General features: G+C 35.3%; 1 protein-coding gene across 1 annotated transcript in view; it reads left to right on the plus strand.

Annotated features, from left to right (window-relative positions):
• The first annotated feature begins 1,061 nt into the window (after window positions 1–1,061).
• Window positions 1,062–19,887, plus strand: part of LOC129266575 (limbic system-associated membrane protein-like) — a 41,785-nt gene continuing 22,959 nt past the window's right edge. The window contains exons 1-4 of the mRNA XM_064104189.1: window positions 1,062–1,141; window positions 7,932–8,072; window positions 10,508–10,693; window positions 15,763–15,963. Coding sequence (XP_063960259.1) covers window positions 1,084–1,141; window positions 7,932–8,072; window positions 10,508–10,693; window positions 15,763–15,963 — 586 coding nt within the window. The 5' untranslated portion in view covers window positions 1,062–1,083. The remainder of the gene's footprint in view (window positions 1,142–7,931; window positions 8,073–10,507; window positions 10,694–15,762; window positions 15,964–19,887) is intronic.

Raw genomic sequence — 19,887 nt, forward strand, 5'->3', positions numbered from 1 at the left:
ACAATATGCAAAGAGGTTTTCGATTCTGAGGGAGGGGGGCTACGTGAATCCTTACCCTTCTTGATGGAATAATATATACAGAATCACTTCAAACGTGGGATGATTTTTTGAAGCAAGAGGTTTCATCGTCAATTATTCAAACTACCATTATCACAATTATTCATTAATTACCTGATTGATACCAAGTGCTTTAACATGTTTTATAAATTAATTGGTTTATTGATGGTCTTTTTTCTCCAGATGCATTATGTATAACGTGATTAATAACTGAGGATACAAACAAATGGAACTTTATCCAACAGCATCGAATGAAATTATACAGTTTTCATGGTTTTGATAAATAGGCCTGCTACCATGTCTACACTACATACACCTCATTTTGAGGTGACACGACATATTCTCCGCCGACAATTGCTCCGGGCTTTATTTCTTCTATGATTATAGGGTTAGGGTCACGGTTGCATTAGGGTTTTATGTTAGGCTTAGGATAGGGCACAGTGTTAAATCCAGGGGTAAAAATGGTCTTTCCTTCAGTATATGGAACAATTGACGCCGGAGCAACCCTGCTAAGAGGGGGATTATATGGCATTAAGGACAAAGGTCCTCGTGATATGGACTTTCATGAAATGTTTATTAGTTTTGACAATTGCCTAAACTTGCATTTTCTCACCTCAATTACGAAAAAAAAATTGACGGTATGATTTATTGGCCCTTATTGTGAAGTCAGGTTTAACTAAGACCATGATCTAACTCTGTGCTAAAGTTATGGAGAGCCAAAAATGTCAAAAACTTTCCAAACATTGTATATTTCTTATGTTTACCGTGCTCTTTCCTAAACTCGTGAATGGTGAAGAAAGCTATCTTATCTATCCTTCCAGAACGGTTAAGAATGATTAAAGAGAGAAAAAAAAATTATACTGTTAGAGATTTATGCCACAATTGGCTATCCATAGTTAAACCATAACTTTAAACCAGAGTGTGAATAAAACCCGACTTCAGAATACGGGCCATAGTGTTTCGTTACAGTTCATTTTATTTTTACATTTTGAATATTAAGCCTTTAGTACAGCAATTCAACGCAATATGTATCGAGAATTTAATCTCAGCGCCTGGTACCTAGGAATCACCTCAAAACCACATTGTGAGTAGAAATCTTATTTAAATACCTTATCCTTTTCAGCTGCAGATCACTCTTTTTTCTTCTGAAACATTTCTGACAGTATAGAAATGTTAACACGGGTGGGGTATAACTTTGTGTTCACAGTATTTGGAAAGAGACCTTTACGAGAGTTTTGAAAATGTTTTGAAATATCATGTGATAGCATGACTGGGTGAGTCGTGCCCTTTTTTAATTTAAGGCACTGGGAACGTTTTTTTTTTTAGTGGGGGTTCTGATTTAAATTTCAAAAGCCAAAAAAAAAAAAAAACCGGGGGTTGTTTCACTACAAAACGGAGGTCATTTTGGTTAGATTTTCCATTTTCACACATCTACCAGAATAGCTGGGGGTGCTGCCTATGGACAATAATACACGCAGCTGCACCCCCGCTTCCCAGGGCCATATACTGAGTGACTCGTGCCCATGTTTAATTGCAGGGCCATGGGAACGACTTTTTTTTCAAAGTGGGGGTGCTGATGTCATTTTGAAAAGCCAAAATATAGAAAATAAATAAATAGATATACACATCTTCCAGAATACCTGGGGGTGCTGCCTATGGAGAAAAAAATGCAATAAAAAACAAACCAAAATGGAAAAAAAAGTAAAAGACCCTTTAACAGTACAAGACCCTGGAGGGTGTTTCATAAAGCTGTTCGTAAGTTAAGAGCGACTTTAAGAACGACTGATGAACCTTTCTTACGCGCTAAGCTATCACCAATGAACATTGAATTGAATTGTGGAGCGTTGTGACCCAGTGGATTAGTCTTCGGACTTTGAAACAGAGGGTCGTGGGTTCGAATCCCAGCCATGGCGTAATTTCCTTCAGCAAGAAACTGATCCACAGTGTGCTGCACTCAACCCAGGTGAGGTAAATGGGTACCGGTAGGAAGTAATTCCTTAAAAAGCTGTGTGCGCTATGAACGCCTAGCTTAGCCGGGTAATATAGGAGCGCCTTGAGCACCTAACAAGGTGGATATGTGCGCAATATAAATACTCTATATTATTATTATTATTATTATTGAATGGTGCATATTTACCACAAGAAAGGATCACCAGTCGTTCTTAAAGTCGCTCTTAACTTACGAACAGCTTTATGAAACACCCACCCGATCACTGTTCTATCTAGCGTGCACTGTTTTAGTCCTTCACTGCTTAGTAACAACGCTTCATATTCTCTTATTTTTTTAAGGAAGCATTTTTTTTCTTGAATGAAAATCTATCCCTTCTTTTAAAGAATCAGCTTTTCGAAATACTTTCACTTCTATTTCAGTGCTAATGCTTGAACGCTTCCATTTTAAATTCTTGTAAGATTGCCGTTCCTAAACTTCCCGTAAAACTGCAAAATTAAACCCAACTTGCGGTGTACTGCTAATCCGAAGCATATTCCTTCGAATGCGACCTAAACGGTCTATATCACAAGAAAGACCTTTGATGAGAAGGCGTGCATATCGGTATAATGCATGTGTTCACAATCTCATAAGATATGACTGAACAATTTCTTGAGAGATGCAGTTACTCTCCTAAAATTTTGATTCATTGTAAAAAAAAGTGTCCCTCTTTTGTACAGAATCAGGATATATTTAAAATATTTTCAAATTTCAAATGCATTTCTTATGAATTCATATCTGCTTAATAAACACTACCTTATGTGAACTGAAATAGATTTTTACATACACTTGTTTATTGACCGATTCGCACTGATTTTTTGAAACCTGAAGATAATTTCAGGTGAGCTTCCGAATCTTATTTTCTCGAGTGCTTAATCTCTGCACACGTTGAGTTCGGTTATGATAAAAATGCGATTTTTTTTTCGTACTTCATACAAGTCCGGGATACCAATTATTGTTATCAGTACCAATTGGCACCATATAATTCACAAGACGGTGCAATAAATTTCTTATCAAATTAATATGGTTGCATGGAAAAATATCAGAGGAATTATAATATTTCGCGATGAGAATCAATCACACCATTCTCAGTTTTATTCATTATATTTCAACAAAGAAAGTTTCAATTCTATTTTCAGTTCAATTTAAGACATGCTTTCTTACTTCTTGTTTAACGTTTTCGAACCTGCTCAGATAAATTTTCCCATAACATGTAAAATAATGTTATTGGTATTGTTTAATTTCTACAAAATATATGTTGGCCTACTTAAATAAAAAAGAATTACCTTTATGGGCGACTTTATGAAGACAACAATTCGTTATGAAGTAATACCAGAAAGAAGAGTCTATTTTTCAATCTCTTCCAGATTTACCCCTACAATGTCCTTGTTAAGTTATATTTTTTCTTATTGTCTAGAAATACAATTAACTTTATAATGCTTGAAATTTTAATAATGTAAATTTGCTTCAGAGAATGATGATTATACTTGCTTATGTAGCGCTTAAAAACTATGATGTCTCTAAGCCCTCTACCAAAGAACTTATGGATTCACGTCATCCAACTCCCTTCTTAGAGGCTAAAATCATTCGCCTTCCATGCGCTAGTGATCTGAAGCTGGCGTATCTCAGACAACTTAAGTTTACGCGTATTCGTATGTCCTCTGAGGGAGGGCGCTATAAGATTATGACGTCATATGCATAAAGTCTATAGCTGAAGTAGATCAGCTGTTCGGCCATTCAGTGTTTCAAGGGGAAATTGAACTCCGATAAAGTAGAAATAAGAATAGATCCTCATTACTCCTTGCGAACATCCGTATTCCTATATCCGTTAATGCTTTCATATCTACTTGAGATGAGCTTAATCACATTACAACTAATATGTTGCAGTCACTAAGAATACCTTCAGCTTAAGACCAAAACGTCCCTGTGTGGGTCCTGTATATGTAATAAGGATGCATAATTTAGTTTATATGTAGTATTATATGTATCATAATATCCTCTAATCTTTCCATGCATACTTCAATTATTTGCACCAAAGTGAAATGATAGTCTGCTTCCATGCTTTTCTATTTTTTATATTAAAGATTACCTAAATCATTTTATCTTTTACTCAAACTTCGCAATACATTTCTTAATGTTTGATGGAAGGATGAGGTTGAAGAGACTGATGATGTCATATTCCCACTTGTTCTTTTGTATTTTATTATTAAAAAATTGATTTATTCAAATATTTTCCTCCAAGAACTAAAACATTAAAGTTAAATCTTATTTAATGGATCATATATTCATTGGTGCAACCTACTTCATTATAAAGGGAACATATCATTTACACATGAATGAAACAATTATGATTTCATTTAATAACACAAAAAAGGGAAAGTGACATTATCAACCCATCTAGTGAATATTCATGTCGATGTGCATATTAATGTTTTCACAATATATTGCTTAACTTAGAAATTTGATAATTTGTTATCAGAGTTTGATGAAATTTTCAGCATTTTGCTTCACGAATTTTACTATATTTTTTTCAAAAATATATATAAATATTACCCTCACGGTTGACCTTTTTACGATACACATTATATGAAACAATGACTAAGCATCTGCCTTTGATATTCGATAAAGCTTAATGACTTAATATATGTTTATATTAGGCTACCTACTTTTGGAAAATTGTCTTTTACAGCACGTAAAAATGTTTTGTCTCGATTATCGAATATAATAATAATATAGGGTATTTATATTGCGCACATATCCACCTTGTTAGGTGCTCAAGGCGCTCCTATATTACCCGGCTAAGCTAGGCGTTCAAAGCGCACACAGCTTTTTAAGGAATTACTTCCTACCGGTACCCATTTACCTCTCCTGGGTTGAGTGCAGCACATTGTGGATCAGTTTCTTGCCGAAGGAAATTACGCCATGGCTGGGATTCGAACCCACGACCCTCTGTTTCAAAGTCCGAAGACTAATCCACTGGGCCACAACGCAATATGTAAACTTAAGAAGGAATTACGTGATAAATTAACTCAAGCTAAGCTAAGTGGTAAAACAAATATACTTCATGAATTGACGCAGTGTCTATTTACCTTATTCTAGAAAAAAATACTACATGTTTTTAAGTCTAACAATCACAAGATGATATTGTTAGTATTTGGGAATTAATGTCTACTCCTTTCCCGTATATGTGATACACATTGATATGGTACTTTTATACTAAAATACTAAAAATGACTCACTTTACACCAAAACAGCGAATCATTTTGTATCTCCTTAGAATTTTATAACTTCCAAGGCTCCATACCTTTGTTAAGTCATACACAAAAAACACGATTTATTTATATTTCCCCTAAAGAATATTTTCATTCTTCATATCATTCTTCAAAATAAAGCTTTATATCTACTTAAGATTTAGGACAAGCACTTTCTCGGAAACACTATTAACTATTAAATGATATTTTGTTATCTTATCCACTTTATTATATAATTTTGTGCTCTTACAGCTGACTAGCCTAACAGATACAAGTGGTGAATATAGGATTGTCCGGGGGACAGTTTTCTAAAACAGCTAATAGGGGTTTAAGGTTCTCAAAATTACCGTGAATTTCGAAGAATTTTTGGTTTAATATTTTAAAAATCTCCTCTTGTGATATTTACAAGACTTATTCGACTGGTAAAATAATTATAACAAATCAGACGCGGATCCAAGAAAAAAAGGAACTGAAGCCCCCCAATTCCTTCATATGGGAGTGATGATCCTCCTTTTTTTCTCGTCATTTTTTTTTTCGATTATTGGATTTTTTTATTTATTACAAGAATAAATAAATGATTATTCATTAGATGCATATGCACGAGGCCCGTTTCATAAAAGACTTACCACTGTTGTAACTTTGCCATTATGGCAACTACCATGGTAACATGGCTCATCAGCCAATCAGAATCAAGGTTACCATGGTAGTTGCCATGATGGCAAAGTTACAACAGTTGCAAGTCCTTTGTGAAACGGGCCCCTAGGTGTATTATGTTTTCAAAACTTGTTTGATTGAAAAGAAACTCTTTAGATCGGACACCTTATATGCCAAACGATTATTTATTCTTCGGTCTTATTTCTCATGTACGATCCCTATCTGTCTGTTTTTTCGTGTTAATATATGACTTTCTTGGTGTTATTGTATCTTCTTCAAAAAATTAGCCAGATCGTTTATATTTCACATGATGTCGTATTCTGTTAAACCATTATCTGAGTTTGCTTCTAGCATGGAGATTGAAGCGCATGTTGCATGAGGCTTTTTATATGTTTCTTTGGTTTGTGCGTTGTATGATATAAATCATGACCATTCCATCACATTTATTTGCTTGATTCCCCAAAGAATTTTTAATTTGCATTGATTCCATCACCATTCTTCTGCTCCATTGCTCATTGTTTGGTCCGACCACCTTCCAGCCCCTATATTTAGACCAGTATCGGGTAAGATGGAAACACATTGAATGCCCAAAAAATTCTGAGTACTCGTTTAACTTTAACCATGGTCAAGGCCAGGGCTGAAATTATGGGAAGCCAGAAGTATTAGTATCAATGGAGGTTCACCCCCTTCCTACGCCCTTGGATTGAGACCACGGTTTAGGGTAAACCGGAGTTTAGAATACGGGCAGTTTAATAAATATTTTAATTCAATCATTTAGAGTTGAGCGTGGGTGTGAACTCTCATGTTTTATAATTGAAGTGAACCGATATGCACGAATTAATGGAATGTCTAGATTATGGTAAAGCATGGCCACTCGAGTGAATGTATTTGACGATTTATCATTACTCCTACAAATGTGAATCGACCAAGAATAAACGGTTTCTTGAAACCTGTGCGGCGAAAAACTGCTCGTCTATTTAAAAAAAATTATCAATATACTTAACACTTCCCAAAGGGGAAGAGACGTAGCCACATAAGAAGCCAATTCACCATTTTCTTTGAAATATATTGATATGGAATGATATGACTGCATTAATAATATGATTTAAGCGATTTTTTATCCTTGCCATCGAATTCATTACTATGCATTTTGCAAATTATATTTTGTTCACTCCTCTTATTTTTAAAACTTTAATTTTGATTAGCATGTGCTTGTTAGTTTTAGGGTTTATGTGCGTGTGATTTGCTGTTCCTGCTGTTACAAAAATGTTTGTTTTTTTAGATTTTTTATCGACAATTGGGATGAATAGTTTACAACAGTTAATTATGACTAAATTAATAATCTTCTTAATTTTAAGCTGAAGCCCCCCAGACGAGACGGTCATGCAAGCCATTAAGAAAAATAATAATAAGTCTGAAAATAATGTCTAAATAAAAAATAACATTCAATTAATGTAAATAGATCTCTAAGTTTTCTTGAAATCACTTGCTGCGAAAGGCTTCATTTGAATAAATATCCATCCATTTTTCTTCATAAATAACACTGTAAAAAAATAACGTTTAAGAATGTCGCACATTGCGAAAGAATTACTCTTGCAAGGAATGAAGTTCCTTCGTTTGCACTAATGAGGTTCTATGAATTCTCCACGTAGAGCAACGATATTTCTATTCCTAAATAAAGATTGAAAATCCCTAATTTGGAATTTGTTATAAGAATAATAATGCAACTTTTATATTAGGCCTAGAGCTGAGCTCTCAATCATTACTTCCATACCAAATGTATATCCTTTTGGAGAATACGCCATTAAAAATGCCAATAATGTTAAACGCCAAAGGTTATTTATATCCAATGTTGGAAGTTGAAGAAAAGATCCCTTAATAAAAAAGAAATCATGCTTTATGCATTGTTCGCTGTTCATATGATCAATGGACTTTTTTTTTAATTGAAGCAATTTTACTCTCGTACTTATTTTTCCTTAAAGCTCCTGGAATGCCCTATTTCATCACACACAACGTGCAAGTTATGATTCGAGTCAACGAAGGCGGTAATGCTCATTTCAAATGCCGAGTTTCTGATCTGGGGGACTATCCTGTTGTCTGGTATAAGAACAACAAAGGAATAAGTAAGTATTACTCTTATAGCGAGCTCCGCACACCACCCACTTGTTTTCAATCTAGACCTTATGTAATGACGTCATCGGGCCGCCATCTTAGAGGCTGAATCCATCGCCTTGCATACGCTGGTGATGTGCAGCTGGCGCATCTCTGGCAACTCCGATTAGCGTATCGTGGTTGTTATTGCATCGTCAAGATAGCCATAATTTACTCCTGTTAACCCCCCTACGTGTTTTTGCAAATATTTAAGCGAATTGCTAAAATGCAATAACTTTATTTCTTTTACATCCGACTATGATAACGTTTCTAGTGTAATTCTTCTCTAATTCACTTAAATGACTTCCTATCAATATTTTCAATCCTAATTGGAATCTTCTATACATTACAGTATTATGCAATAATAAAAATAATGATAACAATAATAACAATGATAATAATACTAATATTATTGATAATTATAATAGTACTACTACTACTACTACTACTACTACTACTACTACTACTTCTACTAGTACTACTAGTACTACTACTACTACTACTAATACTAATAATAATTGTCAAACAAAATACCAATATAACAAACATGTAAAGGGAAAAATATATATGAGGGTATTTAAAGTGAAATAGGATACGAAATTTCATCTTTCCAACAGAAATAATTGGCTTCATTTTGTCCAGAAGAAACCATTGGGACTTTGTACTCGATTAATCGAATTCTATTCGTATGCAATATCTTGGGAAAGATGTATTAATGACAGAAATGCGTGCTTGTTCATGGAATTACAGTTGGTCATGAATACGGCTTTGTAGGAAATTTAGCAGTCCCATGGGTTGATGGGTCGGTGAGTCTCGACAACAGATGTCTTGATCTGCATAATGAAATCGAGAATAAGTGTCTGGTCTAAAGGTTAAAGATAAATACCAGTTGTGGTAACGGTCTCAAAATGAGTTCGAACAGAATCCAATAAAATTACCAGCAAAGTGTTTGTATGTATATAAAAAAAAGAAAATATGTGCCAAATAACTCTGATAGAAAATGCGTAATGGCTGACAAATGACAAAATAAGCACGGATTTCCATCACACGTCGGGTTTTCTTCGTAGCAATATTAATAAATGTGTCCCACATATGCTTTTCTGTGTTAGTGATCATCAGAGTTATCGATTTCGAGCTCAGATTTTATGATTTTCCAAAGATAAGTTTTCATTAATGTACCAGACCTAGATGAATGATAATATTTTGACAATTAACCTTGATTTAAAAGACTTTCTGATAAAATAATTGTTTGCTGCAACTACTGGGTTTTTTTTACTTTTAAATAAAATCTGTTCATTTTTTGGACACTCTGTATCACAGCAAGACCAGCGAAACCGTTTCCAGATCGTCCAAATCTATTACGTTATTTTCAATGACATACCATCGATCGGTTTGGAAAGGGTTTAGTCATTGAGACAGTAGCCTAGATGAAAGTGTGGGTAATGATCTATATTTTAGAAAAAAACACGCTTCTGGCTGATAGAGAAAAAACACTTTTTTAGTCATTCATGCGATTTTACTCCGATGGATACATGTCGAAAAGCTTTAGTATGTCCGTTTTAAGGCTATTTTACGATTTACTTATCTAAAAAGCACTTTGTGAAATGTAGTTTCCATGAGACATTGAGTTTGGCTTCCTACAGAAAAAGTAAGTATAAGGGACCGCACCTTATAATCTGGCCTAAATTGTTATGTCAAACTGTTGAGATATCGCGACATTACTAGGCCGATGAACAGAAATGATTTCATGGTCACGTGAAAGGATATTGTTGCCGCTTGATTGCCAATAACGTCCACACTGCAAAAAAAAAGGTCTTAAAAATAAATAGGTCAGTCGGTGTTTCAGGATGACCACAACAAGTACATCAAACCAAATCTGAATTCATGGTGTTAATTCAGTATACATGTACCCATTAGTGTTATCATAAAACTGGCTTATATGGTGTAGTGTACAAACACCATTGAGTATATTTAACACCGAAGTGTGTGGTTCTGTCAGGACACCAATTATTCATGCTAGTGTTGTCTTTAATAACTTCCCCTTTTTTATTTACAGTCTACTAACTCTTAATTATACATCACTCCTTTTAATTCAAAGTTTGAATTGTCCTTTTAGGAGTGATTATACCTAGTTCCAATTTACACAGTAAAAGCACTGTTTTCGTACAATGCCCTTTACTTTATGAACATTACAGTAGTTTAAATAATTCGAAGTAGTATTTGAAATCTTAACCAACAAAGTTAGATTTTTCGTATTTGATTCTCAATAAACTAAGCATGGTTGTTCAAATTGTTAAAAATCTTCACTGTAAGGTCCATATTACAAACAGCATTGCATATACATGTAATATTAAATTAACATATTTTATTAGTACTGCTTAAACGTCCTTTTCCCAATGATTTCAAGGAAGTCTCATCGCCTTCGGCCCATCGATCGTGGACCAATCGCGACACTATATCAAAGATGGCGACTTTTTCAATTCGACCTTTGACCTTCGACTGAGAAAAGTGAGAAGGTCGGACGAGGACATCTACGCATGCTCCATTCAGACAACTCCGCCCACAGAGCTGAATTTTACTCTACTTGTGTCATGTAAGTGAAAAACCATCTGTAACATTATTCAAATCATGCAAATTTTAAATGTATTCAATTCTAATTAAATTCTTTGTTTTCTTTCCATTTAAATATAGTACAATGTAATATAGATCAGATACAAATTTAAGGATTGGTATTTTAAAGAAAAGCAGTATTAAAAAGCATAAGGAGAAGAGGGTGTCCACTTAAAGCAATGCTTGTACCATTAGTTAAAATTATTTCGTAGTTGGAATGATCCCGTGTGGAAAGTTTGCACAATAATATGCATTTCCGTTATTTGGTTAAATATTTCATTATGAATTATTATTTGAATGGGTTAACGCATTATAGCTGTAAGAAAAACAAGAAAAAATTTCAACATTGTATATACCTTTATCCTAACCCTTACATCATTCTTCTTCGTTACATCTCATTTTTTGTTGATGAATTCAATCTAGATTCAATATATGCATAGAAAAAATCTATACACTGTAAAAAAAACGAAGTGCTATTTTGGCACTTACAGTGCTTGTATAGTGACTGCACTACGAGTGCTGATTTTCTAGTTCAAATTTGAACTAGGAAATCAGCACTCGTAGTGCAGTCACTATACAAACACTGTAAGCATGGTAAGTGCTAAATTAACACTTCATTTTTTACGGGGTAGGTGATGTCACTTCCGTAAAATCCAGTGAGCTTTCTGTCCTGTTCTTCTCCTGTGTGGTACATCTTCACTATAGAGATGTGTGTCGTTGAGGTGAATTTTAATAGAGTTCGCCTTAACTGCTCACTGGGGACCAATCTGACGGCACGGTGTGCTGAAAATGGTCCATCACTGTCTAAGAACTGTGAAGCAGATTAACGCCAAAAAGTGCTACACCCTTCGCGTCGCCTGCATACTAAATACGCTCTTTGCCATTGCAATCAAACGTATTCTCTCACCCTATAGGCATAGGCGGCGGAAGCGTGGGGAGGGGAACGGGGGGGGGGGACGTTTCCCCCTAAATTTGAGGTGGGGGGGGGACGATCCCCCTACATTTTTCGTTGATGACCTTTTTTTTTTTTTTTTTTTTTTTGGCTTGTCAAAAAATTTTGTCGGTCCCCCCTAAAATTTTTTGGTTGATATATAACTTTTTTTTTTGCTTGTCAAAAATTTTTGGTGGTCCCCCCTTAAATTGTTTGGCTTCCGCCGCCAATGCCTATAGGCCCAGGCAGGAGCAGCTGTGAAATAATAAGGGAGTTTAGGCATCAGCAGCAGGGACGGATTATAGATATCAGTGGATATATTGAAAATGCTTGGCAAAATGACAATGAATAGCTGGGAGGTATTTGTCGAAAGTTGGCGAACTGAAACAACAGTTTCGCCCTACGTTTCGGAGATGACGAACAATGCCAGGATAAAAGTGCTGTTTGGATTTCACCAATTTTCGACAAAGCCTTCTTGGCTGTTCATTGTCACTTGACGGGCATTTTACAATACAATTGTATACGTTCTTGAATCCGTTGCGGCGTCGTGAAAGCGAAGACTCCCTAAGGTTGAAACTTCGGGCTCATTATGCTTTACGTTCATTTTCCAAAGTCACTGGAAATTCTCAATCTAAGAACATGCATTCGCTCCACTGGCGGATCCAGGAGGAGGGGGGGGGGGCACATCCGGCCCGTGCGCCCCCTCCCCTTCGAGAGCCATAATGATAAAGAAATAATGTTGGAAAATCCTGGATCCGCCCCTTTTGATGGCGGAAGTAATTTTAAAAATAATCCTAGCTTCAGTGTCAGCGTTAATCTGGTTTGATAGTCAATAAAAGCTGAAATATCCTTCTGTAATAATGCAGGGAATGGCGCCATTTTTTATCAGGACCATATGTATCGACATACATGATGACAACTGTAATCATAATGAACATTATGTGGCATCTTCAACCAAATATTTGATCTCCGAAAGCGCTCGTTTGTACTCAAATTTCAATTTAAAGCGATATGAAAATTAAAGACTGTATAGCCAAACTTGTATCCATCGTGAAATGTTTTCTCTCATGACTTACTTTTTATCATAATTCAACGAATTCGTTGGCAAATGACACGACCCAAAGTACGTTCGTAATTAATCTTGTGCTATAGGCCCTTGGAGTCAATCATCTCAAAGAGGCAAGTGCTTGAGCATAATGTCGTTTTAAGCCCTGAAGTATTGAGATCGTTATGATGGAAATTCACCCATTTGTACCTCAGAGGTCGCCCATCATAACTCACTGTTATTATCAATAAAAAAAAATCATTTTTAAAGGGAATTTGTGAAGGGAATCAAATGATCCGTACAACACCCTACTTCACAAGCAGAACCGTGTTTGATAGTTTTATAAGGAACTGAAAATGTGTACATGAATGAATGTACCAAGTAGATGAATTAAATCATAATCAAATTGTGGACATGAGAAATGAAAGCAAGTAGCTAGATCGTCTATTGATTATAAACACGATGCGCTTCTGGGAACAGTTTCGGGGCAATACTAGTACTTGTTTTAAAATAAATAGTATTCTCTGTTAATCTGTGCAACAGTATGCATGGAAAGTCAGCCTAATAATTGTTCAAGTTTCTATTTCGTTGTTATTAATAGTTGATGTATTTCCGCTCAAGGTCACAGACAGCTAAAACAGGTGTCAGGGAAATACATGATGAAATGCTGGCTTTGATGGGTCATAAAGGGCTCAGTGTGGGGAAACCATATAAGTACATAGAAATTTTTAATTTGACCTAGGTCATATTTAGATTTTTGCATGAAGGTTATTTCTGGCATGATCAGAGAGATTTTGATAAATTAATTAACGAGATCAACAAACGATGACTCAAGTATGAATCACAACATGAATCATATTTACAAGAAATTGATAGAATAGATATTTCGGCATCAATTACTTTAAGAGATGATTTACTTTATATACGAAGAATGACTTGATAGAATATTGAACCATATATATATATATATATGTGTGTAAAGTTATACATGTACCATTTCTTTACAATATATATAAATATCAATGTCCGTACATTGAGTATACTACACAATATATGCCTATATGTGCTCAGTAGCGTGAAATTTACACGTGTAAATTTCCTGTCGGTTGCATTTTAATTGTACCTCTTTTCTTTTATCTTTCGACTCGTACAAAACATCGCGTGCCGTTCCTTTGGATACGGAGCATTGTTTACGACCCTCGGTACTCAGATTAAAACTAACGTGGCGTACCATAGTTAAATAGGCTTTCCATAACTACTTAGCAGGGGTCTCAAGGTGAATTAACAAAGAAAAATTATTTATTAATGATTGGGTTTTCTAATTGTGGAGACACAATGGACTTCAAAAGATGGATACAAGTGTTGATGAGATTGGATATATTTATAAAAGTTTCAGCATTATTCATACAAACATTAATCCTGGAATAAAGTAGACCATGTCAAACGTTGAACTTAAGGTTTCATCATCATATATGAATATCGGTAAGAAGTATTGTGTTGCAGAAAAAGATTGGCATTAATTCTTAGAATATTGTTAAATTTAAATGTACTCTGGTTTAAGTTGCACTGCATGGATCAATACTCTCCCGTCCATTTTCTATGACCAAGGGGTTTAGAAGATGGGGCATTTAATCACATTGCTTCAATATAATATATATATATATATGAGTATTGGTCGGTTTGAAAACGTTTTTGTTGGTGTGACTGTGTGATTAAATACGTCATAATCAACCTTGGTCCAGTAACACAAAGGTTAGCGATTAATCGTACGCTTGATTTTCAGGATTGATTGTACAGTGTAGTCAATCCAATCAATTTTATTGTAAAGATATTCTTCTACGATGATTACTAAGCTTTGTTCTACGGGTCCCCGCTTCTTGTAACCTTTGAAAGAACGATTCAGATTAGTTCCCAATCAGTATACTGAGCAAAATGCGCTTGCACCGATGATCATGATAGGCCATTTCATATAGCGATTAATCGCTAACCTTCGTGTGACGGGGCCCAGATTGCTTTAACCTTCTTCATCTTAATACACTATCTTATGAATTCGGGTCACAGATATGGCATAGGTTGGTGCAGTCAATCCCCCAACCGGTTTCAAGTATCCATCGTCATGCCTCAGTCTGACAGGCGAAACCGACTTCATACCGATCGGATCTATTACATTATTTCCAATGGCTTCCATCGGTCGGTTAGGAGCCGGTTTTCCTTGTGTGACTGTAGCACCCGGATCGGTTGGAGGTGTTGACTTCACGTCTTGTACTTCGCCCCGTATCAAGGGAGTGCACATGATTTACCAACCACGTGCGTTTTTAATGATACATTATCCGAAGCGCTTCCATCAAAGGAAGATACAATGAATATGAGAAGGGGACATTGCGCTGGGGGATATTTCATACCATCTCCCAGATTGATCATAGTGTTCTTGTTGACGAAACCGATATCTAGAACAAGGCCCACAAAATATATTGCCAGTAGCAATTCTAATTATACGCCCATATGCCTAATGACTATTTTGTTCATGTTGCTGTTGTTGCTTTGTTTGGTATTTTTGTCAATATTGTTTGATCTATTTGAAGGAGCATGTATTAATGACAACGGTTGCCTTTGTTCCGTTTATATGAAATGTTTATGTTATCCATTCGCCCAGTAGACAAGTAGCGCAGCCCATGCAATACTATGTTTTGATTATCTGTACCATGTTGAATTTGTGCGAGCATGAATATTTTCCCAGGGAGACCAAAACGTAAGGTCAAAGAATTCATAAAAGCGAGGGAGTCGAATTAATCGAGATGATTTCGAAGGTATTTTGGAATTTTGAAATTGTAGCGGTCCAATACTCCCTTGGGCAAGCGTATTTTCAAAATGCAAACAAAGAGTAAGTTGATTAAAAAAATGTATGGGGCCAACCCCAATCCTGCCCCAACCCTCTTCTCCAGCTGAGCACTATAATTTGACCTTGCAATAGGCTAAAAGAGAAATCATAGAAATTATTCATTCACTAGTTTACAAGGTATTCAAATAAAGCTATGTAAATTTTCAGAAATAATGCCTCTGTCGTCCTTTCCTACAGATCCGGCATCGGTTAGAAGAATCCTCCCTAGCGAGGCGCCCTACTGGAGTCCCGCCGAACCGAACCGGGTCTACTTTAACGAATCTTCGAACGGGACACTCACATGCCTCGTCGATGGATCGCCGGCCCCCATTGTGACCTGGTGGAAAAGGGATAGGCCTAGCCGGATGACCAAGGCCAATCACCTGATTATTGCGGCCAGTGAGTATGATCATGACTGTCAGTCAATTCCACCCTTCTCATCTATTTCTCTTTCTTTCTCTATCTGTCTATCTATCTATCTATCTATCTATCTATCTATCTATCTATCTATCTATCTATCTATCTATCTATCTATTTATCTATCTATCTGTCTATTTATTACATTTTTCATTTCATTTATTTTCCATTTCCAACAAAAATTTACAGTAAGTTTTGTTACGTATATCTTGATATCTCAATAAAACAAGGAATCTTTATATGTATAATAATCTATAATCTATCTATATATCTATCTATCTTTTTATCTATCTACCTATCTATATATCTTTCTATCTATCTATTTACCTACCTATCTATCTATATTCTATCTATCTATCTATTACCTCATCAACAAATGAATACTGAACTTTACATACGATTCGTACAAGAACTAGGCTTATCCTATGACGATCTTTGGAGGTTGTCATGAAGATACATATAACCTTGGGAAACTGATTGGTCCTGAAAAGGCCGAATGGAGGGTGAAGTGACGAAGATGAAATTGAGGGTGGAAGAAGACCTAGGTGTGAGTATACAGCATTTCATGAAAAAGGTGAAGATCTCAAAATGGAATGTAGATCAGAAGAGATTTGAAGCAGAATAGCAGATTAATTCACTTGAGTTGAATGCTTTTGACATCGTTGAGTAGATAAGCAGTTCATAAGGGTATTTTGTTGAGATGAGTTAAGTGGTCCTCGTAGCAATAAGTGGACGAGTATGAGATGCGATGAGGAATATCCACTTTCCGGGGCAAATTGGATGTCCCTTATCAGGAACTATCCGGTTCACGAGAATAAAATAAGATTTAAATTTTGACCTTTAAGCATGTTTTATTAAAGCCACCATCCGGAATTCATGAGTTGCAGTTCGAACCACGGAACTCTGTTCTCAAAACTCAAGATGCAGGCATTGCCATGCCCAGTAAACGTTTACTGGGGTCGATTCTTAGGGGCGTGGAAGGAGTGGGAATGGCAAAAGCTCTCTCATGTGTGAAGGAATCATTCGTATAATATTCAGCATCCCCTGCCCCCCTACCTTGATAAACCGAGGGTTGCTCCACAGTACAGAAATAATTCTTCATTAATCGATTTTCAGGCACAAATGGACACATCCTCGTTGAATATTGAGCAAGGATAATGATCAATCACTGACGATATTTATAATTCATTTGCCTCCGCAGAGAAAATGTGCAACCTTTAGGTCAGTTTTGACAGAGTGACCATTTCGGAGAGGTTTATGATGATAAACGCGTGGTCAGCCTTGCTTGTCGGGTCGAGAATTAATCATTCAGTTTTTCCTTATTATTTATTCACGGTCTTGAACTTATTTCAACACAATGCTTATGGTCACGAAAAGGCCCAATTTTTGTCTTGAGTAGATATGAAGGGATTGCATGAGGTTTACTTGTTCAGGGCCCCGTGGAAGTTAATATTATAGTAGCTTTACCATCTAATGGTAACTACCATGGTAACAACGTTCAACAACCAATCTAAATCAAGGATTCTATGCAAGTTTCCATCACATGGCAAAGTTACCATCATGGTAACTTTTATGAAACGGGGTCCAGGTGTGGTTAAATATATGAAACACAAATTAAATCGGAAAACTATGGATCATTTACAAATATATATTTTTTTCATATATATATCCGATGTGTGTGTCCGTCTGTCTGTAGATGGATGTATGTATGTAACGAAGGTCACAGTTTCACATAAATAATGATGGTATATTCTTCTATATCTGATTTCTTCAATCATTTTACCACCAAAATGTAATATTAGAACAGTGATAAAATAATTCTGAATACTTTCTTTCACATGAAACATGTATAAATTTGGTTTATACCGTAAACCACTCATGTTGTATATTCGGGTGATAATGAGGTCTAGTAAAAAATAAAATAAAAACCATATTCTCAAAATTTCAGCTTACTAGAAGAGTTAAGCATTAATACCAATCGCTTTCATTTGTCGACTTTGTTCGGCTGTATTTAAGTTGAGTGATTCGTCCATTACCATCTTACTAAAGAACACATTTCTATCTTTATGATCAAATAACTCAACGAAGATAATTATATTCTTGGGGAATCTTATTGAGTAGCTATGTAAATTGATCTTTTTCTGTAATGCATGCCGAACTGTCATCGTTGTGTATTGAATGATATTAGAATAAATACTTCCATAAATATGATTTTATGGTCATTGACAGGCGCAATTGTTGTATTTAGAAATACCTCAGTAAGTCAGTACACTGTTAGAAAATATATCCTTGAAATAAAAGAAGTTCCTGCAGGAGACTCTCGAGAACACCTGTAATCTTACCAAATTGCGTAATCTTACATTATATCATGTAAAATTACAGGAAATTGGTATTTGGTGTATGGAACCTTACAAATTTCCTTAAATAAAACACCCTTTTCCCCTTTTTCTACAGACCTGTTCTATTAAATTGCAGAAAACTCCGTTTTATGACCTTCCAGACTGATTCTGTTATTGCTTTCTGCAATTTTTTTTTCTTCTGTAAAATCAGGGTTTTTTTATTGTGTAGGCGGTTTACATGTTTTTTTTTAATACATGACGCCCTTTTAACTCTGATTTGATCATACATTTAACTCTCATTTGATCATACGGTATTGATTAAAGTAGAAAGGTAATTGTTAGGACTTCATCGTTTAGCTTTTGAAATGATACGACATTAAATAAGTTGTGGAAAAGAACATTGTTAAGTTTTGAGCATGTATTTTTACTAACTGCAGTGAAATATCCTCTCGCCAAAATATTATGTAGTAGTTTTAGTGCATACATGTATACTGCAAATTTATATCTAACAAATTGATTTACCAGTTTAACTGTCCTATGATATCTATATTAATTGGAGGTCAACGATTAAAACAATATTTTAAATGTTGTGTATAATTGCTTGCTCAAGAAAAATTGACTTAAGGGCATACAGTGTGTAATGCACAGACCCTTTTTTTATTGCATATCTATTTTTTTTATTCAAGAATATCGATCAACTAATTTTTATTGGCTCGGTGTAAAAATGGCAGAGGTAAAAATGGCAAAGGTAAAAATGGCAGAGGTAAAAATGGCAAAGGTAAAAATGGCAAAGGTAAAAATGGCAGAGGTAAAAATGGCAAAGGTAAAAATGGCAGAGGTAAAAATGGCAAAGGTAAAAATGGCAGAGGTAAAAATGGCAAAGGTAAAAATGGCACAGGAAAAAATGGCACAGGTAATAATGGCAAAGGTAAAAATGATAGAGGTATAAATGATCAGCTTTAAACCCCCATGCCAAAAAACCCCAAAGCCCCTCCATGTACAGTAGATTAAATATGAAAGGTTCTGAGAAGAGATTTGGAATTATAATGTTTGACTAATGGAAAGGGTAACATTTTCAAATGATGCTGTAGATCTTCTGCACCAAATTGATAACACTTGAGTTGGTATTTCTTATTTTTTAACCACTGATTAAAATATTGAAAAGTATACATTTTGGTGCATTAAATACGGGGCAGCTGCTAGTATATGACGTCACAGATCATAAAAACTCAAACTTCTAATAACTATCTTAATCTTTGATGGGCTTGCCGCAAACTTTCACCAATATATTTTTCTGCTAATTTTACAGTAAACCATTTGTCATGGTGAATTTCCCCTTCAAAACAGGTCGATAGAATGGTACCTAAGAAACACCTAAAAATTCAAATCCCTAAATTCGCTACACATTTCAAAATTAATGCGGTAACCGTTACCATATAAACTAGGTTAGGAACCTGACATCCACTTGGATTAGGTGCAATGAGGTATTGCTCTGAAAAACTGAACACTAGTTGCTATCATTATATCATTTACATTAAACTATATACGTATCATATCAATATCTATT

Source organism: Lytechinus pictus, chromosome 8, assembly GCF_037042905.1.
Source record: "Lytechinus pictus isolate F3 Inbred chromosome 8, Lp3.0, whole genome shotgun sequence".
NCBI classification, from domain to species: Eukaryota; Metazoa; Echinodermata; class Echinoidea; order Temnopleuroida; family Toxopneustidae; genus Lytechinus; species Lytechinus pictus.